This window comes from Helianthus annuus, chromosome 17, assembly GCF_002127325.2.
Source record: "Helianthus annuus cultivar XRQ/B chromosome 17, HanXRQr2.0-SUNRISE, whole genome shotgun sequence".
Classification (NCBI taxonomy): Eukaryota; Viridiplantae; Streptophyta; class Magnoliopsida; order Asterales; family Asteraceae; genus Helianthus; species Helianthus annuus.
In genome coordinates, this window is record NC_035449.2 from 39023151 (window position 1) to 39032980 (window position 9830).

The 9830-nt window shown below is 40.0% G+C and overlaps 2 protein-coding genes across 2 annotated transcripts; both read right to left on the minus strand.

The window, feature by feature from the left end:
• Window positions 1-3460: 3460 nt before the first annotated feature.
• LOC110924039 (uncharacterized mitochondrial protein AtMg00860-like) lies at window positions 3461-3781 on the minus strand. The gene has a single exon (XM_022168082.1). It carries the CDS (start codon window positions 3779-3781, stop codon window positions 3461-3463), a length of 321 nt encoding a protein of 106 aa, XP_022023774.1.
• A 905-nt stretch (window positions 3782-4686) lies between these two features.
• Window positions 4687-6300, minus strand: LOC110924040. Its single transcript, XM_022168083.1, has one exon. It carries the CDS (start codon window positions 6298-6300, stop codon window positions 4687-4689), a length of 1614 nt encoding a protein of 537 aa, XP_022023775.1.
• Window positions 6301-9830: the final 3530 nt, after the last annotated feature.

Genomic DNA, 9830 nt, shown 5'->3' on the forward strand with positions numbered 1-9830 from the left:
TTGATACGCCCCGAACCTTACGTAATTAACTAGTATAATAAATAAGGAAAATTTTTGGAAATTTCGGCATGACCCATTCGTTTAAAACCACTATTACCTGTTTTACACAAACAAACTCCAACATTTAACATTTTTGACAAAACCCAAAGACGGACAAGGTTTACATTGAACACGAAAAGACTACAATTGCTAAGTTTCAAACCAACGACAAGGACATCGACATACTACATAAGTTTAAGTACATATAACCAAAAATTTAACCCATGTCAAAATAACTTGTAACGGAAGCGTGAGGCGGGCATAGGTCATGTGTGCACGTTCCAAGCCGTCCAATCGCCTAAGTCGAGGATTTACCTACATTAAACAACAAGCTTTAGAAAGTTAGTCCTATTACTTATTTTGCTTACGATACCACTTTATAGTCGCATTTGTTTACATACAATCATTACTCTTAAACATTCGATTTACCCATTTAAATGGGTAAGACATGTACTCTGATAAAGAGATTCATGCATTCCACTTAAGACCCGGTAACATCGGGTCAATTGCTTTCAAAATAAACCTTTCGTTCTATCCGTATAACGGATTGAACTTCATACATTCGTTATTGCATTCGTGGCCACCCGTTCTAAACGGATGGTACCATATTCTTACTCGACATGGTTCGACTCGAACCGGTCGACTTGCATAGCTTAATGTAGCCTTCGTTAGCATAACCAAATCCGCAAAGGATTTGCTATCTATTTACTAATCACCATAATTGTTGTAACAAGGGTTGTTCGACATATTATTAACAAAATTTAAGTAAGTTTTGTATGCAACGAAACATACCTCGATCCTGTGAGCCTTCCGATTTCTTAGTACTTGAGCCCTCTTCCTTTACGCCTATATCAACACATTCGTTCGTTCGTTCGTTTAGTACCCCAAATTTCGTTCCATTATTTTCTAAATTACACATAGTTGTTCATTCAAGCATTTCATCAAACACATGGCGGGTTTCGCATTTTCGGGACATTTACCCATCTAGCTAAAATATAATTTTAAGCTAGTTACTTTAATCATTCAACAACAATCAATTAAGCTTTATTCTATATTAGTTTATCTAATGATTTTACATCATAGACAAGGTTATTCCTCAACAAATCACACATATATCAATACTTGATCATCCTACCCCTAGTAACTTTTCATTAATTTGGGTCTTGGCTATTAACAAACAAAATTGCTAGTAATCGAACATGATTCTGATCCTATATCATAATCTTAACTTAATTTCATAAATTTCATGTCATGCAATTCAGATTTGATCAAGACCATTTCCTACAATTTACTAAATCCTAAAATTGAACTTACCACTTCGAAGAACAGATGTAGGAGCTTAGAATTCGTTTTTTTATACTTTCGAATTTCTTAAGATTTCACTTGATTCTTGTGGATTTTGAAAAACTAGGGTTCTATCCCCCTTTGCTCCTCTCTGTTGATCGACCAGAACCCCACACATGTACAGTGTGTGGGTTTTTGACACTTAACATTTTATTATCCTAGTTTTTGGGCATTTACATCTTTAGTCCCTCCATTTCAATCACTTATTTAATTTAAATACTACCCCTTTTATTTCTACATTTTATCCTAAGTGAAATAAACATTTTTGGGGTGTTACAGATCTACCCCCCTTAAAAGAGGTTTCGTCCCCGAAACCTGAACAAATAACGAATTAAATATTGACATACCGAAGAGAGAAGGGTAGTATCTTCGCATTTCATCTTCTGATTCCCACGTAAGTTCTGACCCCCTTCGGTGTTGCCATTGGACCAATACTTGTCTAACAGCTTTGTTTCGAAGATTCTTCACCTTCACATCTTTAATGGCTATTGGTTTCTCAACATAATTCAATCCCTCGTCCAACTCGATGTCATCGAGAGGTACTAACGCTGTATCATCCGCAAGACACTTTCTCAGTTGTGATACGTGGAAGGTATTGTGAATCCCGTCCAGAGTAGGCGGTAATTCTAATCGATATGCAACTTTTCCAACTCGAGCCAAGATTTTAAATGGTCCAATATAGCGAGGACCTAGCTTGCCCCGCTTGCGAAAGCGGATTCACCTTCAATAGAACAAAATCCCCAACTTGAAACCCGATAGGACGCCTTCTCTTGTCCACATAAGCTTTTTGCCGATCCTGGGCTGCTTTCAATCGAGCTCTAATCAATTTAACCTTTTCATTCATTACCGCTATTTATATCACTTGGCGCAAGCTCTCTTTGTCCTACTTCTCCCCAGCATACGGGAGTTCTACATTTCCTCCCGTACAGTAATTCATACGGAGCCATTTGGATACCACTATGGTAGCTGTTATTATAAGAAAATTCCACTAGTGGTAATTGGTTATCCCAACTTCCCCCAAAGTCTATGGCACATGCTCTTAACATATCGACAAGCGTTTGAATGGTTCTTTCTGACTGGTCGTCAGTCTAAGGGTGGTAAGCAGTGCTTATGTGTAACTTCGTGCCCACACTCTCATGAAACTTTTGCCAGTAACGAGAAGTAAATCTAGTGTCCCGATCCGAGACGATTGACACGGGCACCCCGTGTCGAGATATAATCTCATTCATATAAATTTCTGCCATCCTCTCGGAAGAGTAAGCTTCTTTGATGGGTAGAAAGTGAGCGCTTTTCGTAAGTCGGTCTACGATTACCCATATTGAATCATGCCCCTTTTTCGTTCTAGGAAGCTTGGTTACTAAATCCATCGTTAGTTCCTCCCATTTCCATACCGGTATCTCCAAAGGTTGTGATTCTCCATATGGCTTTTGATGTTCTGCTTTCACTTAGGAGCATGTTAAGCATTTTGCGACATATTTGACGATATCGCGTTTCAAGCCCGGCCACCAATAATTGGCCTTCAAGTCCCGATACATCTTTGTAGCCCCGGGGTGGACCGAATATCGTGACTTATGAGCTTCTTCAAGTAACGCAGTCTTGACTTCGCAGAAACGTGGTATCCAAATTCGGCCGAACCTCGTCTTGACTCCGGTCGAGTTTTCTTCAGGCTTATCGACCACACCTTTTAACCTTTCTTTCTTTCTTTCTTTCTTTAAATCTTCCGCTTCAAAAGAATTTATTTGGGAATCCCGTATCATTTCAAGCAAACGTGGTGTAACTATCATTTTCATAGATCTCACTCGTATTGAAGATGGAGTCTCTTTTCGGCTTAGTGCATCCGCCACCACATTCGCTTTTCCCGGGTGATAAAGGATATCGCAATCATAATCTTTAATCAGTTCTAACCATCTTCGTTGCCTCATATTCAAATCTTTCTGTTCAAAGAAATACTTGAGGCTTTTATGATCCGAGTAAATTGTACATTTCGTACCATATAGGTAGTGTCTCCAGATCTTTTAGGCGAACACTACCGCTGCCAATTCCAGATCATGTGTTGGGTAGTTTACCTCGTGAGGCTTTAGTTTCGCGAAGCATATGCAATAACCCTTCCCCTTTGCATCAAAACACAACCTAATCCCTGCTGTGAAGCGTCTGAATAAACAACTAGATCTTCAGTCCCATCTGGCAAAGTCAAGACCGGAGGACTCAACAATTTCTCCTTTAATATACGAAAGGCCTCTTCCTGTTCCTTACCCCATACAAACGTTTCTTTCTTTCTCGTTAGTCTGGTTAAGGGTAGGGCTATCTTCGAGAAATCCTGTATAAACCGTCGGTAGTATCCCGCGAGGCCTAGAAAACTTCTTATCTCAGTCGGATTCTTTGGGGAAACCCATTTCATTACGGCATCAATCTTTGACGGATCCACCAAAACACCTTCCTAATTGATCACGTGACCCAGAAACTGCACCTCTCTGAGCCAGAAGGCGCACTTTGAGAATTTCGCATAAAGTTTTTCTTTACGAAGAGTTTCAAGTACTTCTCGCAAATGCCTCGCATGATCAGCCTTGCTTCGCGAATAAATTAGGATATCATCTATAAATACGATCATGGACTTATCTAACATGGGTCGGCATACCCGATTCATAAGATCCATAAACGCTGCTGGAGCGTTCGTTAACCCGAAGGAGATAACTAGGAATTCGTAGTGCCCGTATCGGGTTCTAAATGCGGTCTTCACAATATCTTCCTTTCGCACTCTGACTTGATGGTACCCCAATCGCAAGTCAATCTTGGAGAACCAACTCGCCCCTTGTAATTGATCAAAAAGATCATCAATTCTAGGTAAAGGGTAGCGGTTCTTCATGGTCAACTTATTTAATTCTCTATAATCGATGCACATGCGCATCGACCCATCTTTCTTCTTAACAAATAGAACAGGCGCTCCCCACGGTGACACACGAAAAAAAAAAAACTTTGTGAGATCGTCAATATTGTACCGAGGGCGTCTTTAGAGTATACCGAATCAGTATAGCTATCCTTCTTCTGACACAGCAATGCACTTTCGATCAGTATTGGAAAGAGGCGCTAAATCATTTCTTTCTTCCTTTACTTGTTGTTTGTCGATGTAAAATAATGTCCCATTCAATAGAAAATTATTGAAGTGAAAATAATCAATTTCTCGCCATTATGCGTTTAGGGCGATAAACTAAGGATCAGGTAAAATGTGAATCTGATAAGTTAGTTTCTAATAATTCATGAAATTGATTAGAATATCGCCGCAATTGTAAGTAGATTTTAGATCTATCAATCTTTGTTATTCATAGTTGTATAAGCGCTTTTTATTGGTATAACGCCCTTATCTAACAAATCTTGTAATTGTGTCAATAGCTCCCGCATCTCGGTGGGAGCCAGTCTATAGGGAGCCTTCGCAACCGGCTTCGCTCCCGGATTCAAATCAATGCGAAACTCTATTTCCCGTTCGGGAGGGAGTCCTGGTAATTCCTCCGGAAATACGTCCGGAAATTCATTCACTACCTCAACATCTTCTAGCTTCGGGAGGGTTTGCTGAGCGTCTACCACGTAAGCCAGGTATGCTCTATTTCCATTAAGTATGTATTTAAAGGCTTGGACAAGGGTACACAATTTGGTTTCTACGTTTCTTTCCCCTTGAATACTCAGTTGCCTCCCAATTGGAGCTTGGATAGACATTATCTTATTTTCACAATTAATTTCTACCCCGTTTCGTGCCAACCAATCCATTCCCACTATCATTTTAAATTCCCCCAGAACCATAGGTATGAGGTCAATTTCGAATTCCTCATCTTCCATTATGAATTTACAATTCCTACATACCTCATGTAGCATATAGATCTTACTATCGGCTATTTCTACTTCTAGAGGCATCGACAAACGCTCAATCTTAAATGAAGGATGTTGTACGATTTCACTAGAAATAAACGACATAGTGGCTCCGGTATCAAACAAAACATAAACCGGTATGGAGTTTAATAGAAAGATACCTGAGACCACATTCGGTTGCGACTTGGCTTCTTCGGATGTGATTTGAAACATCCTCCCTTTCGCCCTAGAACCCTCTTGCTTCTTATCTTCTTTCTTTGACTCTTGCTGAAGTTTTGGGCATTCCGATTTGATGTGTCCCCTTTCGAAACAATTGAAGCAAGTCTTCGGGTTATTCGGACATTGATAAGATGAATGTCCCTCCTTACCACATTTGTAGCACCCCTTCTTGCCTAATAGACACTCTCCAGTATGGAGTTTTCCACAAGTCTTGCAAGGAGTAATTCCACCTTTCGAATTTTCCTTCCTCCATTGATCTTGAAACTTTCCCTTTTTAGATGGACTCGAACTTGCACCCTTTTCACTTGATCTCTTTTCACCGCGTTCTTCCTGTCTCTTGATTTCAATTTCTCTATCTCGTGCCAGATTGATAAGTTCATCAAGGGTCTCACATTTCGAGGGAGTGATGAATTCCCTAAATTCCGCTTTTAATACCCCGTAGAAACGATTGATCTTCATCCTTTCAGTCTTCACGAAATCTCCACAAAACTTCATCTTATCCAGGAAGATGTTTGATATTTCATTTATTGACTCATTTTTCTGTCGGAGGCGCAAGAAATCTTCCTGAATCTTATCATTAGCCGACTGAGGGCAATGGTATCTCATAAAGGGTTCCTTAAATTCTTGCCAGGTCATTATTTGGAGTTTGTCTTCCCCTATTTCCTTGCTATACGCATCCCACCAATCTTTCGCCTGAAGAGTGAGTTGGCCAGTAGCGAACATCACCTGATCTTCCTTATCACATCGACTTCGTATAAATACCGCTTCTATGTTTGAAATCCATCTTTGGCATGCGATCGGATCAATTTTACCATCATACGTTGCAGGATTGCACGCCATGAAGTCTTTATACGTGCATCGTCGTTCCTTGCCTTTACTTCTAGACCCCTCAATCAGTTCTTTCTTTCAATTCCTCGATCTTGCTAGTCATCATAGCATCCACGACTCCCGAAACCCGGCTTTCTACCTCTTGAGCTAATCGTGGGAGATGAGCTTGCATAACCCCTTCCGCCACCTCCGTGACTCTTCTGTTAAATGCTTCTTGATGAGCCGTGTCATCATCTTCATTAACGTTTCTTGCATCAGCCATCTATAAAAATAACATTTACATTCATCATTAAACACAAGCTCTTGATTATACACATACTTCGACCTTTGATTATTACAATCGTAATTATGCATTTCATGGTTTTTAACCACCAAATTTTTCATCGTTCTTTTCGGATTCTTCATTCCATTGGTTACCACACTTACGAACTCTTTTTCGTTTTGATCTCAGTTTATGATCGTAAGTGTCTTATTAGTATGCTTTCAAGGATCTTATGTCATTATCGATAGTCATTTAGCTCATACGGGAACCCTAGGCGTGAAAAATAAACAAAACAAACATTATTCAGTGAAGTCAGTTTCCACTGGCCGTCGGCGACGGCTCTTCAACCGTCGGCGACGGGCCTTGTAAAGTGGCGTCGGCCACAAAGTCCGTAAACAGTCACATACGGCGTCGGCCCGAATGAAGGGGGCGTCGGCGACGGCCTGATGCCCGTAGGCGACGACCTTCTGTTTGATGATTTCGCTGCAGATTTGTTTAGGCACTTTTAATCGCATTTTCGGGTCGGTTCCAGCTATACGGTTCCTGGAACTTCCCGTTTCACCCCCCCCCCCTTATTACTTACAAAAATACTTATCTTCAATATTTACATTGTAAGCTTACTATGCATACTTGTGTTTACCGAAACTTAAATTTTTACCTCATTGGCGATCTTGGAGCGAGCCCACTTTCGAGCGAGCCATTGGTTTGAGTTCAAGCACTATTACTCTTGCTCGAATCCCTCAAACCTAGGCTCTGATACCAACTTGATACGCCCCGAACCTTACGTAGTTAACTAGTATAATATATAGGGAAAATTTTTGGAAATTTCGGCATGACCCATTCGTTTAAAACCACTATTACCTGTTTTACACAAACAAACTCCAACATTTAACATTTTTGACACAACCCAAAGACGGACAAGGTTTACACTGAACACAACAAGACTACAATTACTAAGTTTCAAACCAACGACAAGGACATCGACATACTACATCAGTTTAAGTACATATAACCAAAAATTTAACCCATATCAAAATAACTTGTAACGGAAGCGTGAGGAGGGCATAGGTCAAGTGTGCACGTTCCAAGCCGTCCAATCGCCTAAGTCGAGGATTTACCTACATTAAACAACAAGCTTTAGAAAGTTAGTCCTATTACTTATTTTGCTTACGATACCACTTTATAGTCGCATTTGTTTACATACAATCATTACTCTTAAGCATTCGATTTACCCATTTAAATGGGTAAGACATGTACTCTCATAAAGAGATTCATGCATTCCGCTTACGACCCGGTAACATCCGGTTAATTGCTTTCAACATAAACCTTTCGTTCTATCCGTATAACGGATTGAACTTCATACATTCGTTATTGCATTCGTGGCCACCCGTTCTAAACGGATGGTACCATATTCTTACTCGACATGGTTCGACTCGAACCGGTCGACTTGCATAGCTTAATGTAGCCTTCGTTAGCATAACCAAATCCGCAAGGGATTTGCTATCTATTTACTAATCACCATAATCGTTGTAACAAGGGTTGTTCGACATAATTATTAACAAAATTTTAGTTAAGTTTTGTATGCAACGGAACATACCTCGATCCTGTGAGCCTTCCGATTTCTTAGTACTTGAGCCCTCTTCCTTTACGCCTATATCAACACATTCGTTCGTTCGTTTAGTACCCCGAATTTTGTTCCATTATTTTCTAAATTACACATAGTTGTTCATTCAAGCATTTCATCAAACACATGGCGGGTTTCGCATTTTCGGGACATTTACCCATCTAGCTAAAATATTATTTTAAGCTAGTTACTTTAATCATTCAACAACAATCAATTAAGCTTTATTCTATATTAGTTTATCTAATGATTTTACATCATAGACAAAGTTATTCCTCAACAAATCACACATATATCAATACTTGATCATCCTACCCCTAGTAACTTTTCATCAATTTGGGTCTTGGCTATTAACAAACAAAATTGCTAGTAATCGAACATGATTCTGATCCTATATCATAATCTTAACTTAATTTCATAAATTTCATGTCATGCAATTCAGATTTGATCAAGACCATTTCCTACAATTTGCTAAATCCTAAAATTGAACTTACCACTTCGAAGAACAGATGTAGGAGCTTAGAATTCGTTGTTTAAACTTTCGATTTTCTTAAGATTTCACTTGATTCTTGTGGATTTTGAAAAACTAGGGTTCAATCCCCCTTTGCTCCTCTCTGTTGATCGACCAGAACCCCACACACGTACTGTGTGTGGGTTTTTGACACTTCACATTTTATAATCCTAGTTTTTGGGCATTTACATCTTTAGTCCCTCCATTTCAATCACTTATTTAATTTAAATACTACCCCTTTTATTTCCACATTTTATCCTAAGTGAAATAAACATTTTTGGGGTGTTACAATGTTTTGGCCTCAATCCACCAAGAATCACTTGGATCTAGCCGATTTCCACATAAACAAACTAAGATCTATCATAGATCTGAACATTTACATGGTGTGAAGGATTGAAAGAATGATTTCCAACTTTCTTTCAACTCTTTTACACTCAATGCCTTCAAACCGGTAGAAACGGAGCTTGAGCCAACTCACTAACCGTTCTAATGGTTGTGTGGTTCAAGATTCGGATTCTATCTACGAGGTTCACCGACTTCGGGTTAAACGTTGAACTACCGTTCCAAAACGTTCACCGGCCGGACTTGGGTGATTCCTGTCCGAGCAGGGGGAAACAAGTAAGAACGAAGGTGCCATGGTTCAGCTCGTTGTCAAAATACCTCAATAAAACGTCAAACAATCAGAACAGCCAAGTGTTAGACGAACAGGCCGACCAGGTCAGGATGCTGACCGATTGAACAGGCTGTTCGAACGAACAGCCCAACCGATCGGACATGTCAGCCGATCGACCAGGCCAGCCGATCGGCTAGCACAAGGCCCCACACTTCAACAATTTCATGAAGTCTATTATTAAACGAAGTGCTATTCGATCGAACTACGGTTTGGGTGGAATTACTCTTCGGATCATGAGATACTATGCTTCAACACTTAATCGGTTTTCAACTCGTTCGATGTATTGGAGTGCCACCCGATCGCACATGCTGTCTGATCAGGTGACATCCTACTGAGGACTTACTACTGAGGTGTCCAACCGATCGATTAAGCCGACCGATCGAACAGACCGCTCGATCGATCGAACGGAAAGGTAGGAACACTTCAATGTTCTCAAATACTACAACGAAAACTTCAAAAGGACAAGCCATCATAC